Raw genomic sequence first — 21,219 nt, 5'->3', positions numbered from 1 at the left:
TGTAGCAAAAGGCTATACTCAGAAAGAAGGCATTGATTATACAGAGACTTTCTCTCCAGTTTCATCGAAAGACTCTTTTAGGATAATATTGGCACTTGTTGCTCATTTTGACCTTGAGTTACATCAGATGGATGTTAAAACAGCGTTTCTCAATGGCGACATTGATGAGACAATTTAAATGGAGCAACCAGAAAACTTTGTGGTTGGTGACCCAAAGAATATGGTTTGCAAATTAAAGAAATCCATCTATGGACTCAAGCAAGCTTCTCGTCAGTGGTATCACAAGTTTCATCAAGTAATTATCTCATTTGGTTTTGAGATGAATATTATTGATGATTGTGTATATCACAAGTTCAGTTGGAGTAAATACATATTTCTGGTTCTATATGTCGATGACATATTGCTTGCTACTAATGATATAGGCTTATTGCACGAAACCAAGAGATTTTTATCTAAGCAATTTGAGATGAAAGATCTTGGTGACGTCGTTTTTGTATTAGGAATTCAAATACGTCGAGATCGTTCTCGGAGTATTCTTGGATTATCACAAAAGTGCTATATCGATAAAGTACTCAAAAGGTTTGGCATGCAAGATTGTAGACCAGGTGATACCCCTGTTGCTAAAGGAGACAAATTCAGTCTTAGACAATGCCCTAAAAGCAGCCTTGAAATTCAGGAAATGAAAAAGATTCCCTATGCATCAGTTGTAGGGAGTCTAATGTATCTTCAGGTATGTACGCGTCCAGATATTGTGTAACACCCTAACTAACATAGGCGTATTACGTGATTTTTAAACATGCTGTGCAGCTCGTTGCTAATCAACGAGGTTTATGGAAAAACGTGATTAATTAAAATTTTTCCTTTTTAATTAAACTTATAAATCAATATTACAAAAGACTCTGGATCCCGATTATAAAATTATTTACAAAAGATTTAACTGTTTAACTGATACACAAAATAAAGTTTGTCTAACGACCAGTTACAAAAATCAGCCTTGCTGTCCCGAGGATCGTACGCTCCAGGCCTAACCGCCCCGACATGTACAATCTTCACAAGCTCGCTCACGGCCCATCAGCTTTAGCTTTGCCTTTACCTACACATAAACGTAAACTGTGAGTCGACAGACTCAGTAAGAAAAGCATAAAAATACTCATACATAATTCTAACTGCCGTGTCCAACACGATACTGAGTCCCGCTACTGCCGTGTCCAACACGGTACTGAGCCACTACTGCCATGTCCAACATGGTACTGAGTTTTGAACGTTCACAGGGACGGTACTATTGACAAGTATCCTCCTGATCGGTCGAACCGGTCATACTCTGGCTGCTAGTCATACTCCAGCCTGTACCGACGGGATAGGTCAATAGCACAGAACCACAAACCAAATGTTAGCCTGATCGGTCGAACCGGTCATACTCCGGCTGCTGGTCATACTCCAGCCTGTACCGACGTGACAGGGTTGGATGGTTCGAAGCCAATATACATAACTAATGTAATCTAACAGGCTTCCTACATGCACGCTAAACATGTAATCTACATATGCATACTGTTATACTAATCTTACCTGGATTCCGAATTCGGGTGTGCCGGTCAACCTGACTGGAACTTTTAGCTGAGCGGCGGATTACAGGCTCCTAAACCATAAAAATCACAACGCTATAAGTGACACGCTAAATCACTTCTCGGGGACTTAAACTAGGAACTAAAAGTTTCCCTATCGATAAAAAGCATGGCAATACCCCCTAAAACATAAAAACGAGGAAAAACACGGGTTCTGAAAATTCCCCAACCGTGACGGGGTTGCCCAACCGGAATTCCGGTTCTGGGAATTTTCGAAGCCCATCCGGAATTCCGGATGCACAACCGGAATTCCGGTTCCTCGCAGACAGAACTTCAAAAATTCATATCTCAACCAATTCGACCCCAAATTGATTCAAACTTTCCAGACCTACTCCATACATCCCAAATAACATATCCAAGGCATCAAACCTACCCAGAAACCACAAATACAAAATTTACCATTAAAGCTCAAGCTTTGAGTTCCAAACTCAAACTTGAGCAAAACCACCTAATCATGCATTCCACTAGCTTAAATCCTCTTAAACTAGCATAAAATAAACTCTGAAAACAAACAAAAACATTAACAACAATACAGCAACAGTTTTCCAACAATTTCTTCAAAATTTACATTTTTGAGCTAGAAAATTCAAACTTGAAACAAGGTAGCCTACATGCATTTCTAACAGCTTAAATCACCTCAAAATAACATACATACATCCCAGAAATTAACCATAAAACCCAGCAGTTTCAACAACTAAGAATTCATGCATGCATCACCAACTTTTCATCAAAATTCAACAAAACATAAAGAGAAGTTACAAGAGCTAACCTAGCTTGAAATGGACCTTAAAGAGGGATGAATTCACAAGTACAACTTCAAGGAAAAAGCCAACTCCAAGCTGCTCCAAAGCTTGGCCGAAATTGAGAGAGAATGGGAGTGTTTTTTTGAAAATTTCTTTCTTTTCTTTACTTAGTATTTTTTTTGTTGTAAAATGAAAAATAACAAATGACACCTAGCATATAACACTTTCAGCCAAATAACATTAAAATAAATATTTAATCTTCAATTAATAAAGTCACTAAAGACAAAACACTAATGGGGCAAAAAGACCATTTTGCCCCTCCACCATAAAACCACATAAATCATACTAAAGGGGTATTTTTGGGAAATTCTAAATTCCCGGCCATTCCCGACATTCCCAATGTCTAAAAACCCGTCCCAAACTAATAACATGCTAAGTTGTGATTTCTACTGAGCCAAACGCCGAGTTCCAAAATACCGGGCACCGGAAATGCAAAATATGAAAACTACTGAATAACATAACCATGCATTTCTGAATTCCATAAATAACAGTATAATAAATTATTTAAATAGCTATAAATAATTTCATAAATAATCATAATTAACTGATAATTTCCAAATTAACTAAGCAGGCTTTACATATTGCGTACATTATGGGGATGTTAGGCAGATATTTAAGCAACCCTGGTATGGACCATTGGATAGCAGCCAAGAGGGTTATGAGGTATCTTCAGAGAACAAAAGATTACATGCTCACATACAGGAAATCAGATCATTTGGAGGTTGTAGGGTATTCTGATTCTGATTTCCCTGGATGCCAAGATAGCAGAAGGTCTACATCAGGCTACATTTTCTTGTTAGCTGGAGGAGCTATATCCTGGAAAAGTGTCAAACAGACACTTGTAGCTTCTTCCACTATGGCAGCTGAATTCGTAGCGTGTTATGAGGCATCAAATCAAGGAATATGGCTGAGAAACTTTGTCACTAGGCTGCGTATTTTGGAGAATGTTGAAAGACCACTTAAGATATTTTGTGACAATAAATCAGCAGTGCTGTATTCAAATAACAATAGGAGCTCATCTAAGTCAAAGCATATTGACATAAAGTTCCTAGTTGTGAAGGAAAGAGTGCAGAGTGGATAGATTTCCATAGAGCTTATTGGGACAAACTCCATGATAGCGGATCCGCTCACAAAAGGATTACCACCCAAGGTCTTTCATGAGCACACTGCTCATATGGGTGTAGTATTATTTGAGGATATCATGATTTAGTGGGAGTTTGTATTCTCTTTGCTTTATGTTTGTTTAAGACATTTATGTATTTGGTTATTTTCTGATCAGAAATAAAGTTTTCAGTTTATTCACTGTTTTGTTATGTTAAAGTCCGACCTCACTTTGGTTTAAGGAGGACCAGTTGGAAATAGGCATGTTCGATTCACATTGCATGTAATTTCCATGCTACACATCCTTGATTGATCTATGTCATTTGGCTATATTTGTATATGTGACCATTGATGGGTTTAGTCATGATTGATATGACGAAAATCGCTTTGATCCTATATGGGTATAGTTGATGGACGAGATTGTTGTGAATACCTTTACGTAATAGCAAATTTTGAGCTCATAAGGTTATACATTTATCAGGTAACATATGTTGCCCAAGTGGGAGATTGTTGGATTAAAAATCCTATGTGGGCACATATGGATAATGTATATGCTATTATAAAGGGTGATACAAAATTAAGTGACCAATTATGTTATGGGTATCGAAAGGGTATTAAATTATCATGGAATTAATGTGTAGATACCATAAGTTAATTTATAATTTGTTGAGGGGCCAAATTATAAATACCCAAAACTCATTCTAAGATGAGTCTATAAATAGGTAGTGGTCCCCAAGAAACACTAAGGTTTCTGTATTCTCTTCTTCCCCATCAGAGAAAATACTTTAGAAAATAGTCTATTCTTGGAAGATCAAAACCTTCTCTGCAATCTCCAACAATGGCTTCAGGTTAGTGCTTCCGCTCATATTTTATCATCTTCTTCTTCCTTAATTTAGCAAAGGCTTTATAGATTTATGATTTAGGGTTTTCTATATTAAAGCACTTTTAGGAATATGTTTAGATCTGTGATTTATATATTTCTTAAGTGTTTTATAAATCCTAACAAGTCTCTGTCATCATTTCAGTTAAAGTTTTTTAGTGAACAAGTCCTGCATGTGTAGTTAATTTATGAATTAATTCTCCTTGTTTTTTCTTGGAAAATAAGTACACTAACATTCATTTTTCAAATTTGAATCACACTCTTATTGTTTTTTGTTCCATTTTTCTATTCTTTCAAATATATTTGCAGCAACACGTACTACTCAAATTTTACTCATTGGTATACTTTATTTCCTAATTTATTTAGGAAAATTTATATGGTATGACTAACTTTTGCTATTTTTTTATAAAAATACTACCAGGTGATATTTTTTACTTTTTTACTGTATTTTTTTATAAGTTTCATAATGCAGTATACTGTGTTAAGTTTTCACTGGTGTTCTACTAGAATTTTTTAGTTGTTCTACTGTTGTTTTGTTTTGTGTTCTACTGGTGTTTTATAAAAACACAGTATTTTTGAAAACTTTTCCGTGTTACAGTATTTTTGTAAAACTTAACCAAAATTCTAGTATTTTTGTAAGTTTCCATTTATTTATTGTTTCAGGATCAGAACTTTGATTTTGTTTTAGGTTTAAGTTTTGTTTTTGGGTAAGATAATAATTTTATTAATACCCAATATTAGGATTTTAACACAAAAAAAACAACAATGGAGAAACAGATAGAGAGAGAAAGAGGAAGAAGAAAGAGTAAAGAGAAAGAGAATCAAAAAGACTAAAAAGAGAGAGAAAGAAAACAATTGTATTAATTGTTTTGTTCAAGTGTTCAGAGTACACGAAAGGGTTATATTTATATACAATAGAAACAAAGAGAGGAAATGAAATAAACGAGAGTAATAAAATAACAGCGATCCAACTACTCTGTAACTACCATTAACGATTTTGTAACTAACTCTGAACAGAATGTCCCTAATATCTCCCCGCAAACTCACAATTGGAAGGACTTGCAATTATGAGTTTGGTACGAAAACATGGAAAGCTATGGCTAGGAATAGACTTGGTAAGGCCATCTGAAAGTTGTTCTATTGTAAGGGGCATGCTTAATTTGAACTTGTTTACAGAGGACTTTTTCTCGAACAAAGTAAAGATCAAGTTCAATATGTTTGGTGCGGCCATATAAAACTGGATTGGCAACAAGAAGCACAGTACTCAAGTTGTCACGCCAAACAATTGGAGGCTGAGATTGAGGTATCTAAACCTCAGTAAAGAGGGAGTGCAACCAAGTGAGTTTCGATACAGTATTGGCTAAGCTGTGATATTCAGCTTCGGTACTTGATCGACTTGTAGTTTGTTGCTTTTTACATTGCCAAGTGATCAGATTTCCTCCTAGAAAAATGGAAAAACCATAAGTGGAGCGGCTGTCATCAATGTCAGAGGCCCAATCGGTGTCACAAAATCCAACAAGATCAATTGAGGAGGACTTGTGTATGTTTAGGCCATATTCTATTGTTCCATTGAGATAACGAAGGATCCATTTGACTTCTTTCTAGTGCGGTTGTAATGGGGTTTTCATGAACTGACAAACTTTATTAACACTGTAGGCAAGCTCTGGCCGAGTGATTAACAGATATTGTAGGACACCCACAATCGACCCATATAGTTAGGGGTGTCAAACGGTTCATGGCCATGAGCTGATAGCTTTAAACTACTCACCATGGGGGTTGGAAGTGGTTTGGAATCCTCCATTTGGGATTTGATGAGAAGGTCTCTAATGTACTTGGATTGGGATAAATGCAGCCCTTGTGGAGTGGTTTTAACTTCAATGCCTAGAAAATAGCTCAAGTCCCCAAGATCCTTCAGGGAAAATTGAGAATTTAATGAGTTGACAATATTGGCGATGAGGTTAGAGTCACTTCCAGTGATAATAATGTCATCAACATATACTAATATAAGAGTAGTAGATGTAGATGTGTGGAAAATGAATAGAGACCTGTTCGATTTAGATGAGGAGAATCCAAGAGCAAGAAGACTAGTGTTTAGTTTGTCAAACCAAGCCCGAGGGGCTTTTTTGAGGCCATATAAGGCTTTGTGTAGTTTGCACACCTAATGAGGGGCAGAGGGAAGAACAAACTCAGGGGGTTATTGCATATAAAGTTCCTCATGCAAATCACCATTGAGAAATGCATTGTTAACATCTATTTATTTTATATGCCAGCCCCTTGATATAGCTAGAGAGATGACAACTCTAATAGTAATCAATTTGACTACTGGACTAAAAGTTTCAGTGAAGCAAAAACTGGGTTGTTGATGGAACCCCTTAGCAACAAGCTGAGCTTTAAATTTGGAGGTACTTCCATCAAGATTCTCTTTCTTCCTATAAACCCATATACAACCAATTTCCTCTCTTCCTTCTGGTAGAACAACACATGTCCATGTTTTATTTTCTTTAATGCCACCATTTCATCAGACATGGCACGGTTCTAATGTTCACTCTAGAGAGCTTGCTTGACACTAATAGGTTCTTGAAAAACAAGATAGGCTTTCAGCTTTCGGATGCCAGACTTGGCATGAGTCTGCATCTTGTGAGAGTTGATGGGAACAGTAGCAGGAATGTTACAATTGGACACCTCAGTGATAGTTGGTTCAGTAGGAATTTTACTCACAGTAGTGTTGCTCATAGCAGCAGCAGGTGGAACAGCACTGTTATCTATAGTGACAGCAGGAATAATTTTCTGCATAAAAGAAATAAATGTTGTTGCAGTAGATTGCACTGTAGGTGTATCAAGCACAATAGTAGGTTCTTGCACATGTAAAGATGAGCTACAAGTAGTATGAGAGTTAGGAATAGATGAGTGATGATGCCTTTGTGCTTGAATAGTAGGTATAAGCTGATGGATAGAAAGAAGACATGACATCAACAGTGATGGGAGGATGGTTTTGTAAAGCATGAGGGAATGTGTACTCATCAAATATAACATCTCTAGAAATATAGACTCTACTAGACTGATCCATGCATTTGTACCCTTTATGATTTAGACTATATCCAAGAAAAGTAAAAGGAGAGGATCTAAACTGAAGCTTATGCTTATTGTAAGGTCTTATATTAGGATAACAAGAGCAGCCAAAGGTTTTGAAACTAGTGTAATCTGGTGAGATATTAAAAAGAGTTTCAATAGGTGATTTATGTTTAAGGACAGGTGTAGGCAGCTTATTATGGATGTACACAGCTGTCCTAAAAGCTTCATCCCAAAGCCTTAAAGGCATGGAAGCTTGGGCAAGCAACGTAAGACCATTTTCAACTATATGTCTGTGTTTACGTTCATCTAATCTATTTTGTTCATGTGTAGTGGGACATGGATGTCTACGGATTATTCCTGCTTCTTTTAGTGTATTCGTAAATGACCTATACTCCCACCCCAATCTATTTGAAAAACCTTTACTTTTGTGCCAAGTTGCAATTCAAATTGAGCTTTAAAATGTTGGAATGTTTTTAGTGCCTCATCTTTGGTTTTAGGCATGTAAATCCATGTAAACCTAGAGTATGCATCAACAAAAGTGAATGTAATATTTATAGCCATTTATAGAGGGGATATAAGAGGGTTCCATAACCAATTCTAGTGGCACTGTGTATGTTGTTTGAGAGGTTTTTGGGAATGGAAATTTATGGATTTTGCCTAAACAACAAGCTGAACACAGAGAATTGGAATTTTTATTTGCATTTTCAACATTACAAGCATGGAGCATAGACTTTACAACCTTCTTAGAAGGATGACAGAGCCTGTTGTGCCAAATATCAAAATCAAACATATGATGTGTAGTGTGAAAAGGTGTAGAATCAGTATTTGAAGAGGAAATTGAGGCAGTAGTAGTGAGAGTTTGTGGTGGCATATGCTGTAAAAGAAAGTACCTGTTGGAATCAGTTGATGAAATGGAAGAGTTCATCAAGTTAGTTGTGAAGAATGAAAGGAATACAGGCCATTCTGGTATGTCCCAGTAAGCAGCACCTTGTGATGAACCCGATCTTTGACAAGACAAACATCATGATGAAATTTGAAGAACACATAGTTATTCATAGTGAATTTAGACACACTAAACAAATTTTTGGTTAGTGTAGGAACATGAAGTAAATTGCTCAATATGAGAGGAGAAGTAATAAATGAATTAGAGAGAAAATAATGACCAATGTGCTTGATAGACAAACCTGTACCTTCACTAACAAACAGATGTTTAGACCCTTCATAAGTGGAAATTGAAGCCAGATTTTGAGCATCTAGGGTACAATGATTGGTGGCCCCAAAATTGGGGTACCAATTAGTGTCATTGTGACTCAAAGTGTGCATCAGATTAGCTTGAGAAGAAGGGGCATTTTAGCACTTAGGGGGGAATTCAAGCTCTGGTACCATATTAGGATTGTTAATCCTTCTATTCATAGTTGTAACACCAAAGAAACCACAATGGAGAAACAAAGAAAGAGGAAGAAGAAAGAGTAAAGAGAAAGAGAATCTAAAAGACTAGAAAGAGAGAGAAAGAAAACAATTGTCTTGATTATTTTGTTCAAGTGTTCAGAATATACAAGAGGGTCATATTTATATAGACAATAGTAGCAGAGAGAGGAAAGGAAATAAACTAGAGTAACATACTAACAGCAATCCAACTACTCTGTAACTACCAATAACGACTTTGTAACTAACTCTGAACAGAATGTCCCTAATACCCAAGAACAATACAAAGTAAAAAGATCAAAACCTCCAAACACAAATTCGCAAAGCAAAAGGAAAATCAATAAAAACATTGCAAAAAACTTGCTATACATGATTCAAAGCTACAGGTTCAGAGAAGAAGGAAAAGGAAGAACTAATTGATTATTTAGACGGTTCCACTGTAGACCGAAGAGTATTAACCTTTTAAATTTGGCAAGTATTTTATATCATTCATAGACGATTACTCACGTTATGGGTACCTATATCTTATTCATGAAAAATCTCAGTCTATGGACGTGTTCAAAGCTTACAAAGCTGAAGTTGAGAATCAACTCAACAAAAAGATTAAGAACGTCAAATTTGATCGTGGTGGTGAGTACTATGGTAGATATGATGGCTCAGGTGAACAACGTCCATGACCATTTGTTAAATTCCTAGAGGAATGTGGTATTGCCCCACAATACACCATGGCAGGATAACCTAGCATGAATGGTGTTGCTAAGAGACAAAATAGGACTCTTAATGATATGGTAAGGAGCATGATCACTCATTCTACCTTACCTTAGTCCCTCTGGGGAGAAGCATTAAAGAAGGCAACTTACATTCTGAATAGAGTACCAAGTAAAGCAATTGTAAAGACACCTTATGAGCTTTGGACAGTTTGAAAGCCTAGTCTAAAGTATTTCCACATTTGGGGATGTCTAGCTGAGGCAAGGCCTTATAGGCCACATGAAAATAAATTGCACTCCAAAAAAGTTAGCAGCTACTTTATTGGTTATTTTGAGCGATTTAGGGGCTATAAGTTTTATGATCCCACTGTCATAAATATTTTTGAGATGGGAAATGCAACATTTTTTGAGGATGTTGAATTTGGGGGGAGAAATAAGGTTAGGGACATTTCTTTTGAGGAGGAGTTGAATTCAAACTTAGTTCGTACTATCATTCTAGAAAATGTTCAGGCTTCCACACCTGTCATTGATCAAGAAATTAATCTGGAACCTCAATAAGACAATATTGAATAACTCCCAAATCAAGATGAGGTTATTGTTCTTGAAGAACAAATTCAACACCCTCAAGAATAAGAGCCATTAAGGAGGTCTACAAGAGAGAGAAGAAATGCTATTTCAGATGATTATTTTGTATTTCTTCCAGAACATTAGGATGAAATTAGAATGATGGAAGATGATTCAAGTAACTTGTATCAGGCCATGAAAAGTTCTAACTCTCAAAAGTGGAATGATGCCATGAATGAACAGAATAAGTCTATGCAAGACAATAAAGTTTGAGAAGTTGTCCCATTACCAGAAGGTGTAAAACCAATTGGTTGTAAATGGATACTTAAGACGAAGAAGGATGAGCATGGTAATGTGGTGAGATTTAAGGCATGTCTTGTAGCAAAAGGCCATACTTAGAAACAATGCATTGATTATATAGGGACTTTCTCTCCAGTAGATGGTCTACATCATGCTACATTTTTTTGTTAGCTGGAGGAGCTATATCCTAGACAAGTCTTAAACAGACACTTATAACTTCTTCCACTACGGCAGCAGAATTCGTTGCATGTTATGAGGCATCAAATTAGGGAGTCTGGCTAAGAAAATTTGTCACTAGGCTGCGTATTTTGGATAATGTAGAAAGACCATGCAAGATATTTTGTGACAATAAATTAGCATATTGACATAACAATAGGAGCTCATCCAACTTAAAGCATATTGACATAAAGTTCCTAGTTGTGAAAGAAAGAGTGCAGAGTGGACAGATATCCAAGATCTTTTATGGGCATACTGCTCATATGTGTGTAGTATTGCTTGAGGATATCATGATTTAGAAGGAGTTTGTATTTTCTTTGCTTTATGTTTGTTTAAGATATTTATGTATGTGGTTATATTTTGATCTGAAATAAATTTTTCTATTTATTCACTCTGTTTGTTATTTTCAAGTCTGACCTCACTATGGTTTATGGAGGACCAGTTGGAAATAGGCATGTTTAGTTCACATTGCATGTAAATTCCTTGCTACACTTCAATGATTGATCTATGTTATTTGGCTATGTGACCATTGATGGGTTTAGTCATGATTGATATGACGAAAACTGTTTGATCCTATATGGGTATAGTTGATGGACGAGATTGTTGCGAGTACCTTTACATCATAACAAATTTTAAGCTCATAAGGTTATATATTTATCAAGTGACATATGTTGCCCAAGTGGGAGATTGTTGGATTAAAATCCTATTGTGGGCACATATGTCTAATGTATATGCTATTATAAAGTGTGATACAAAATTAAGTGACCAATTATGATATGTGTATCGAAAAGGTATTTAATTATCATGGAAATAATGTGTAGATACCATAAGTTAATTTATAATTTGTTGAGGGGCCAAATTATAAATACCCAAAACTCATTCTAAGATGAGTTTATAAAACACTAGGGTTTCTATATTCTCTTCTTTCCTGTCAGAGAAAATACTTTAGAAAAATAGTGTATTCTTGGAAGATCGTAACTTTCTTTGCAATCTCCAACAATGACTTCAAGTTAGTGCTTATGCTCATCTTTTATCTTTTTTTTCTTTAATTTAGCAAAGGTTTTATAGATTTTTGATTTAGGATTTTCTATATATTAAAGCACTTTTAGGAATATATTTATATATGTGATATATATATATTTATTGAGTGTTTTATTAAACCTAATAGTATTCATCTACGAATTCTACACCCCGAATAGTAGGCACATACCACTGTCTTGACATTACAAAATAAATTCTCCTTCCTCTTTTATTTTGTGACACACATACACTTAATAGTGTGGTATAGAGACAACTTGGGGACAATGAACCTATAACACTAAGCTTGAATAAATTATATTATTTATTAAATCTTATGAATTCAAAAATCTTATTTATTAATTTCATCATTATTCCACTATAAATATGAAATTGCACTCTTAGGGTGTTTGGTATAGTATTCTGTTTTCAAAATTTGGTCTTCAAAAATGAGAATAGAAAACAGTTTTTGTAGTTTTAAAAATACAAGTTGTGTTTTGCTAATGATTTTTAAAACCTATTTTTCTAATGACCGCAAGATTAAAATATGAATTAGTATCATTAATTATCTTTATTCTATAGATTTAGACGAATATTTATTTTGTGGGTCACATTTTTTTAGTAAATAGACATTAGAGTTATAATTTCTCGATTCCGGAGATTTCATTAAATTCTAAGAGTATTATTTATGCTAAATATAAAATATACAATTTTTATGATTTTTTTGCTCGGTGACGATGGAAAATATGACGGTTTGGCCATTAAAGTCACACAGATATAGTTTAGAACCTTCCATGTAGGGTGACAAGTATATTTGATATTTAACATATCGAGCTAAGGCAAAGTTGTGGTATTTGACCATTTTACCCGTAAGCCTTAAGGTTGTTTTAGCATTAAGTAAGGGTAAATTGGAAATTTTGCTTAAGAGAGTTAGTTTTGGCTTTTAGCGAAAATGGTGAGATTTTGATAAGTTTATTTTTTGATTTTTAACATTTGAATAAATCAAAAATATTATAGGTTATCCATTTATTTCACTAAGTTAAGAAAAAAATAAAGAAAATCAAGTCTCCTCATCCTTTATCTCTCTCTCTCTCTCTCTCTCTCTCTCTCTCTCTCTCTCTCTCTCTCTCTCTCTCTCTCTCTCTCTCTCTCTCTCTCTCTCTCTCTCTCTCTCTCTCTCTCTCTCTCTCTCTCTTCAGCCCTAAGCAACCAGCAAGAGCAAGCCCTTTTCTTCACAAAATTTTTAAATTTTCAGCTTGATTTCAGAGTATTGTGGTGGTACAAATAGAGGTAAGGCCTATTACTTCTTTTCCTTGTGTATTGGGAGTTAAAGTTCAAGTTCAAGCATGCAATTATTTGATATAGCTTCTGTTTGTGTTTTTAATGTTAAAGGATTGTTTTATAGATTGATTTTGGAGTGTTGAAGTATTGATTGAGAGTCTTATAGTCGTTGTGGTGTGAGTTGAGTAAGTTTGAGTTATTGAACTCAAAGCTTCCTCAACAATGGAAAATTTTGATTCGTAGTATAATTTTTGTGTTTAAGCTATGTAATAGGTTCCTTATGTGACATGTTGATATTCGCAAAATTTTGATAGTATTTGGGATTGATTGGACCAAGTTATCGGGGTTGGAAGATTGGAAATTTTTGTGTTTTTCTGCCTAGACAATTGAAATTTCAGTTCATTCAGGGTTGTACCAACTGAAATTCTGGTTAAACGGTATTAGGAAAGGTTGATTTTTGTATTTTAGCCAAAGCTTTGCACTCTGGTGTTTGATTTAGATGCTTTATATACTATGTTAAAGCTTATGACGAGCTCCACAATATGGTATATAAACTAGAGAAAAATTATTTATTTTATTTTAGGGTGTCGATCACCACATAGTTTAGTAGAAAAAACCTAGGTTTTTTTTAGCACTAGAGAAGTTTTCTAGAGTAAGTACTTATCAATTTTACATTGTGACAGAAGGCCTCCGTTTAGAGCATAATTTTCTATCTAGGTCGATCGACACACTTGCATTCAAAATCAAGATAAGATTAGTATAATAGTTGCTATATGGATACATGTTTTGTGTGCATGTTACTTGCTATCAGAATAACATATCAATGTATCAATGAGGCGTACATAGAGTTGCACTAGATACAAATATATTTATTAGGAAAATCAATATCCATTAGATTAGCATATCAGGGTATTAGTGAGGTGTACATAGAGTTGCACAGAGACGCCAACAAATATATGCTATATAGTCTATCAAATAGTATGAACTAACTGCTACCACATCAGTACGACTAGAGTACTGAGTATAGGCTAGATTCCTAGTTACTCATATACTTTGTTCAGAATATTCCTCACCCAATTATCAGATTGTAATTAGGTGTATGGGTGCCTGGTTACGATTTGGATATATGTTTATGTTTATGATTATGCTTTTCTTGTTGAATCTGTCGACTCACAATCATTACGTGTATGTGTAGGTAAGAGCTAGAACTGAACCAGTGTGAGTCTAAAGCTAAGGATGAAGATTGTACATATCAAGATGGTTATCTGGAGTGTTCAAGGTCTTTTGGATAATTAAGGCTCTTCTTTATTAACTCTAGAAGACAACTTTAAAAGTATAAATATTTTGTAAACGTATGTAACTTTTAAAATAGGATCCCAAATTATCTAAATTATTATGTTTATTTATTAAAGTTAAGTTATTTGAGAAAGTTTTAAATATTCACGAACTCTTTGATTAGTAAAGGCGTGCACAATACTTAGAAAATATGGTAACATGCCTAATTAAGTAAGGTGTTACAATTTTGGTAATAGAGTCGCTAAATTATTCTCTGAAGATCGTCAAGATATGTAAAATCATCATGAAAGATAAGCTTGACTGATAGTTTAGTAAGTTCTTACTTGTTTTAGCAGTTTTATTTATTATGCATGATTTAAAAATCATGGTATAGGTTAGTAGATTATAGCTAAATAGGAGCATATTAAGTTCCCATGTAAGACATAGGTAGATTTTATTTGCGATCACTACCTGACCGAGCTAACTCATAAATGTACAGGTTTGTCCTATAAAATGGACATATGGCAAGAATCATGCAGTTGGGCTAAGCTTGATTAGATCGGTGCAGATGGCGAGAATGGGATCCCCTTAGTTTCCAAGGTCGAGTTGGCCGAGGAAGAACTTACAGAGGTGGTTATTAAAATCCACCTCAGTCTCTGTTAGATTAAGAGCCAAGGTTCGTGAAGATGGAGGCTAGGATTCAACAACTTGAGGAGGAGATTATGGTGATGAGGCAACATGGATCTCTTGTTGTGCCTTCACCCCATGTCCCGATTACGTAAATCCTAGAGTTGCCAACAGAAAAGTTTATTGCTAGTAACCAAATAGAACTGTCTGGTGGAAAATATAAGATGCAAGGACCTTCAGTTATTTTGGGAAACCTAGATGAGATGAATACTCCTCCAACAACATGCACTACAGAATTGGTTCAGGAATCCTGAGGAACTTTGGTTGTTGGTAGGGATACTGTATCGTTTGCTTCTAATCGTGAAGGAAGTGGTACTGGTTCCTTGGTTAACCTGAAGAGAAAAGTTGCATCTATATCAGTGGGTTCGAGTCAGGGAAAGAAGTTTTAGGGGAAACAAGGACAGAGTGGCTATCAGAGTAACCATTGAAGTTATTATACTTATCCAGAGTGCTTCCAATGCAAGAAGCATCATCTGGGAGAGTGTAAGCATTGGAAATATTTTTATTGTGGCCAAGTAGGACTTTACAAGAAAAATTGTCCACGGCTACAGAAGAAGGAACCAGAACAAGAGGCCAAATCCCCTCCATGTTTGAGAGTTTGTCACGACCCAAACTAATGTAGAAGATAGTCCCTTAGTGGGGTCATGTCAATTTCTTATCAACTATTTTATTTAATTCTGCGATAATTGATTTTGAAACTACACATTAACATGTGGTAGTAAGGGTAATCAATAAATTGGATAGATCCTGAGATAAATATGAAATAGGGATTTGAAACTCTATTACTTGGCAAAAAATTAGTTATCTCCAAAGGGTGGCTTAGGCAGTTGATTAGAGTTGAGAATAGAAAGTTGAACTCTGGTCTCATAGATTTGGGTATATCAGAGTTTAAGATGTTACTTAGAATGGGGTTATCGTTGTAGTAAGCCGTTAGTATGGATTGTAAGTAGAAATGTTAACTTTTTAACCTGAAGGTTATGTTTTCTTTTTATTATGATATTGGCAGAGGGTTTTTAGACTCTAGTTTCCACGATGATAAAATATAAAGACTCATCATGGGATGAATGCGTAGAATTAGTAGCGATGGTATTAAATACCACCTGGCCGAGACAATTCAGCCTATGGATATTAAAGTGGTGAAAAGTTCTTGGATGTATTCTCAGAATATATTTTCCTAACTTATCACCACAACAAATATTTTTTTGTTGTTGTTTGGCATTTAGAGTAGAGGTGGTTCTGAGGCACCATACATAATGGCTCCAACAAGACTTAAGAAAGTAAATTGGCAACTTTAGGGGATGATGAACTTAGGATTTACCTGACCTAGTATATCACCTTAGGAAGCCCAAGTGTTAATTATTAAGAAGGAAGATAGATCTTTTTATATGAATGTTAACTATAGAGGATTAAGCAAGTTATTAATCAAGAATAAATACACTCTGTTAGGGAGTTATATATGAATGCTTCAATCAGTTTCAGGGAAAGATAATTTTCCTTATGAATGACCCTTGCTCAGGTTATCATTGGTTGAGAATCTGAGGGGAAAGAATTTTAACTACTACTTTTCGTACTAGGTACTTATCATGAATTTCTAGATGTCTTTTGAACTAATCCACGCTGTTGTTATGGATCTAATGATTAGGATAATTAAGAATTTTCTCAAAACATACATCATAGTACATGTTAATGATATCCTAGGGCACCTTTATAAAAAAGAAAGTATGGGCAACATCTATGGATGGTTTTATATGAGATCATGATCGACACGGGGTAAGGTTGAATCGATCAGGATTTGAATAAGGTCAGAGACAGTTATTCGAATTGAAGTTTTCTAGGTTTGGATTAGTTATGGTATTATAATATGGAAAGGTTATTCCAAGATCTCAACGCTTTTAATAGAGTTAATTAAGATAAAGTAGCGATCTATATGGACAGATAAATGTAAAGCTGGTTTCCAATTGCTAAAGTCCAAGTTGATGAATTGAGATAAGTTCATAGTCTATTGTGAGGCATTTGGACAGGATATAAAGTGCAGTTTAATGTAAGTTTTTAGCGTTACTGCTTATTCTCCTTGCTAGTTAAAGGAGTATAAGTAGTGTCACTCAAATTATTATCTGGAACTTGTGAATTGAGATTTTGTACTTAAGAATTGGCAAAACTATTTCTTCAATGAAAACTTAAAATATTTAGCTATTAAAATATTTAGTTACTCAAAAAGATTGGAATGTGGATTAGAAGCAGTGCTTAAAATTAGCTCAAGATTGGGATTACCTAACTTATATTACCCAAGAAAGGCCAATACAGTGGAAAAAGTCCTAAGTAGGAAATGTCTAGAACAAGTTTAAATGCAAATTCGGTGGAAAAACCTTAAGGAAGCCTTAGCTAGCTAGCTTAGCAATACCTTAATATTAGATCACGAAATGTTACATCATAAAACTCAAGTTTATAGAATTTCCTAGTGTTGGTGCTACAAATGTGATGTAATGTCCTGAGATTAGAAAAATGGATCAGCGAATCCTTACTAGTTAAATGTGTATTTATTGTCGAATTATATTATTATATAATTTATTATATGTGAATTAATTTGATATATGACATGTTAAGACCTCGTTGGTGAGCCAAGGACATTTTAGTAATTTTGACCCGAGAAGGGTAAAACAACAAATTTAATTTAATTGCGTGCTTATGGACTATATTATTATGTAGTATACTTGTTGTGTCTTTTTTCAAGAGATTTTTGACAGGTCGGCGCGGTATAGTCACAATCGAGTATTTCGGGCCGAACCAGGTTTGGGGCTGAAATACACTTTCAGGATTTTATATCGACATTTTATTATTATATGAATATTTAGAGGATTATTTGGATAATGTGGTGTGTGACTAATGACATTTTTAACCTTGTAATGCATGTATATGTGGAATGTAGCCTTAGGAACATTTTTGTAATTTTTCTTATTTGAATTATGTTTAGCAAAAAGGAAATTTTATTGAAATTGAAAATCATTTTTCTTGTTTTGGCTCAGCCCCAAACCGACCCCCTTCCCACTCTCTTTATCTCATCTCAAAATTTACTTATTTCTTGAAAATCAAACTTAATTGTGGTAGCTTTTTGTACTTGGGATTTAGTCTGCTTAATTGACCTCAGCTCTAGATATTTCCTGTTTCAAAACAAGAATGACACTTCATTCTATTTAGCATCTTATATGGAACCATCCCTGTCACACTTTAATAACTGTTTGTTGTATGAAAACTTAATCAAAACAGATATTTGTTCTATAAGTTCTTGTGATTCATCACGTAAGCTTGCAATATATATTTTAGTACTAAAATTGCCCCTCTTGACTAGCCATCTGTGTAAAGGTAGGAAGCTATACTAAACTTCAACTACATAATAATGGCCCTCTATAGACATTGTTCAAACATAAAGATGAATTTCGGTTTCCTATCCAAAATGATGGACTTTAGAGTCACGTACAGTCATACTATCTCCCTTATACCTTTCCTTACAAGCTCTTGTAATAAAGTAGTACATACGAAATCAGACATACTCATGATTCTTAGCAATCTCTTTTCATGTTACTTGAGAAATTTAACAAATCATAAAAACCTTACTAATTTCTAATGCTTAATCCTAATTCATTTACAAATTAAGCATCTGAATATATATTGTCCACCACACCCTTTGGCATTCTACACCATAGGTAGAATTTCAAGTCTTAGTACACCTTAATAGTACCAAAATATGATAATTAAGGAGTGGTACGAGCTTTCCTTAGAATATCGCTTCTGAGCTCAATACTATTTGAAACACAATTGAAACGTTGATAAAAACGTGAAGCAAGATGGCCAGCTTTTGAACACAATTTACACACAGGTCGTTTTCCTAAAGTGACAGATGAGAAAGTTGAGAAAGAATTATGATCGGGAGCAGAAGGAGAGTTGGTGAAGGATTAACCTTGTTGCATTGACCTAGGTGAAATAGCATAGGGATTCTAAGTACCACGTCCTTGATCATTGAAGGTTGAATTGGAAGCAGAAAAATGATCTTATTGATTCTGCATTGTTAGAAGCATTGGGAGAACTTTGTGGTTTGAATCGAAAACCACAGTTAGTAGCAAGATTGATAGAATCAAGATCCTTAATATGATTCACCATTCGATGCTCAGAGATGACAAAAGAGTTTCAATCTCAACAACTGAGCATTGATCATTTCTTGAATTGACAAATATAACAAATGTATCATATATTAATGGTAAGCAGGGTCGTCTCAAATATTCTGGAGGCCCTGTTCTAATTTTAAAAAGTAGGCCCCTAACAAAAAAAATTATAATTTGTAAATAATACTTTTAAATAATATCATATTATTAAAATATATTTTACATAATTAAGCACCCAAAAATTTAAATAATTTTATTAAAATTGTTGTTATATCTAATGCAACTTCAAGCTAATATCAAATATTATGGGAAAAAACAATTAAAAGACATTAAATAAGGAAAAGAAATTAAAGAAAACCTTTTTTATTATTTGGAATACAAAATTAGTGGAAGATTCAGTTAAAAAAAATTCCTAAAATATCATATTGGGCCTTTTTAATTTGTGGACCCTGTGCATTAGCACTCCTTGTACTGGTAAATGGCCGGCCATGATGGTAAGCCTTTAAAAATGGCAGCAATATGTTCTTTTACAGAAACTTTGTGTTCAATAAGTCCTAGACGATCAACAAGAGTTTTCATGCGAAACAAATATTCATTTGTGGACAGAAAACCTTTTATTGAGGTTTTGCAATTGAGTACGTAAAAATAAATCTTGCCAGAGGTTTGAGTGACAAAGTATACCGCTAATGTTTTCCTGACTTGAGCAGAAGTATCAATGCCAACAATCCTAGTGAGAATTCCATCAGACATGAAAGAGAGAAGCCAGAAGTATAGAAGCTGATCTTAAACTTCCCACTCAATGAAATGAGGATTGGTTTGACCAAGAACTTCATCTTCTTGAGTAAGAAATTTGTGCGGAGGACAAAACGAGTCTAGATTTCATCTTGAAGTCGATATCCTTGAATCATAGACTGAACTTGAGGGTGCCAGAGAAGGAAATTATTGTCATCAAGTTCAATAAAAACTTTGTGAGAAAAGACAACATGATTGAAGCTTTGAGCAGGTGCAGCCATCGAAACCACTCAATGAAAAGAGATAAAAGAACAACGAACAGAGAAACAAGATTGCAAAAGTAAAGAGAAAGAGAAAAAAAAAGTCACTCAGATACTATGTTAAGAGAAAAGATTGAAAGAAATGAAGTGATAAAAGTCTAATTTCATTACTAAATTGAAATAAAGCAATACCTCAATATATACAAGGTATAAACAATTAGAGCAAAGCTAACAAACTAAATACATATGTACAATAGTAACACAATCCTAACTAATACTTAACAGAGAAGCTTAGCTAACAGAAGCACCTTTATGGACATGAAAAATAATATTATAATTTTTTTTTCAAGGATAATATAATATTATAAAATATTGGCCGGTTTGATCGATGTAAAAAAAGTTCATGGACGAGCATTACATGACCTCCGTTTGTTGCTCCTAGACGTGATATCTTCTTGTTTGGAGTGTGGCCGTCTACCAACTTAGATACTACTTAAATGTGTGTATATATATATATATAAATATATAAATACATGTAAAACTTATAAACGCAAAAGATTTGTATGAAATCTCTTTGTCCATTTTTTGTTTGGCAAATATCTAATTAGAATAGTTTATTGATCTTGTTATAGCCTTAGGTATAAATAAAAACACATGAATAAGAATATAAATATATAAGAATAAAAATGTAGTGAATTTGAAATGCATATATAAAAAATAAATAAAATGTAATAGCTATACACCAAAATAGTAGAAAGGGTCATTACATTAAATTATAATGACAATTCAATACATACAACAAAAAGTAATAAAATCAAATGAATTTAATTCTTTTTTAATTTCATTTCATTTTATTACATCAACTAAAAACATCCTAATGAATCCCTGTTGATCAATCTATAGAGTGGTGCAATTATAATTTATATAGTATACAATATTATTATAGATTTTTTTAAGTATATTAAATATGATTTCATTATATATATATTTGTTTTTCTACTTAAACATTGTAATATTTGTTGAAACCTTGAAAAATTATTTAATATATTATTTCTTCAAAGATAAAACCATTACCGAACATTAATTCCCTCGTCAAATCATTTCTTTGCAAACAAGAAAA

The 21,219-nt window shown here is 34.2% G+C and overlaps 1 protein-coding gene across 1 annotated transcript; it reads right to left on the bottom strand.

Moving 5' to 3' along the window:
- Positions 1-6,081: 6,081 nt before the first annotated feature.
- On the bottom strand, positions 6,082-6,932 carry LOC133039329 (uncharacterized mitochondrial protein AtMg00810-like). The gene is made up of 2 exons (XM_061118195.1): positions 6,730-6,932; positions 6,082-6,451 (listed from the first exon to the last, which is right to left on the bottom strand). Exons 1-2 carry the CDS (start codon positions 6,930-6,932, stop codon positions 6,082-6,084), a joined length of 573 nt encoding a protein of 190 aa, XP_060974178.1.
- Positions 6,933-21,219: the final 14,287 nt, after the last annotated feature.

Source organism: Cannabis sativa, chromosome 6 (genome assembly GCF_029168945.1).
Source record: "Cannabis sativa cultivar Pink pepper isolate KNU-18-1 chromosome 6, ASM2916894v1, whole genome shotgun sequence".
NCBI classification, from domain to species: Eukaryota; Viridiplantae; Streptophyta; class Magnoliopsida; order Rosales; family Cannabaceae; genus Cannabis; species Cannabis sativa.
The sequence above is the reverse complement of the archived record's forward strand: the minus strand, read 5'-3'. Positions and strand labels throughout refer to the sequence as shown.

Bases quoted from the DNA above. Each gene is read 5' to 3' on its own strand.
- LOC133039329 (XM_061118195.1), bottom strand. From the start codon at position 6,932: ATGTCTGATGAAATGGTGGCATTAAAGAAAATAAAACATGGACATGTG. The intron at 6,452-6,729 runs GTAGTCAAATTG...TAAATCGAACAG, and splicing joins TCACTGAAACTTTTAGTCCA to GTCTCTATTCATTTTCCACA.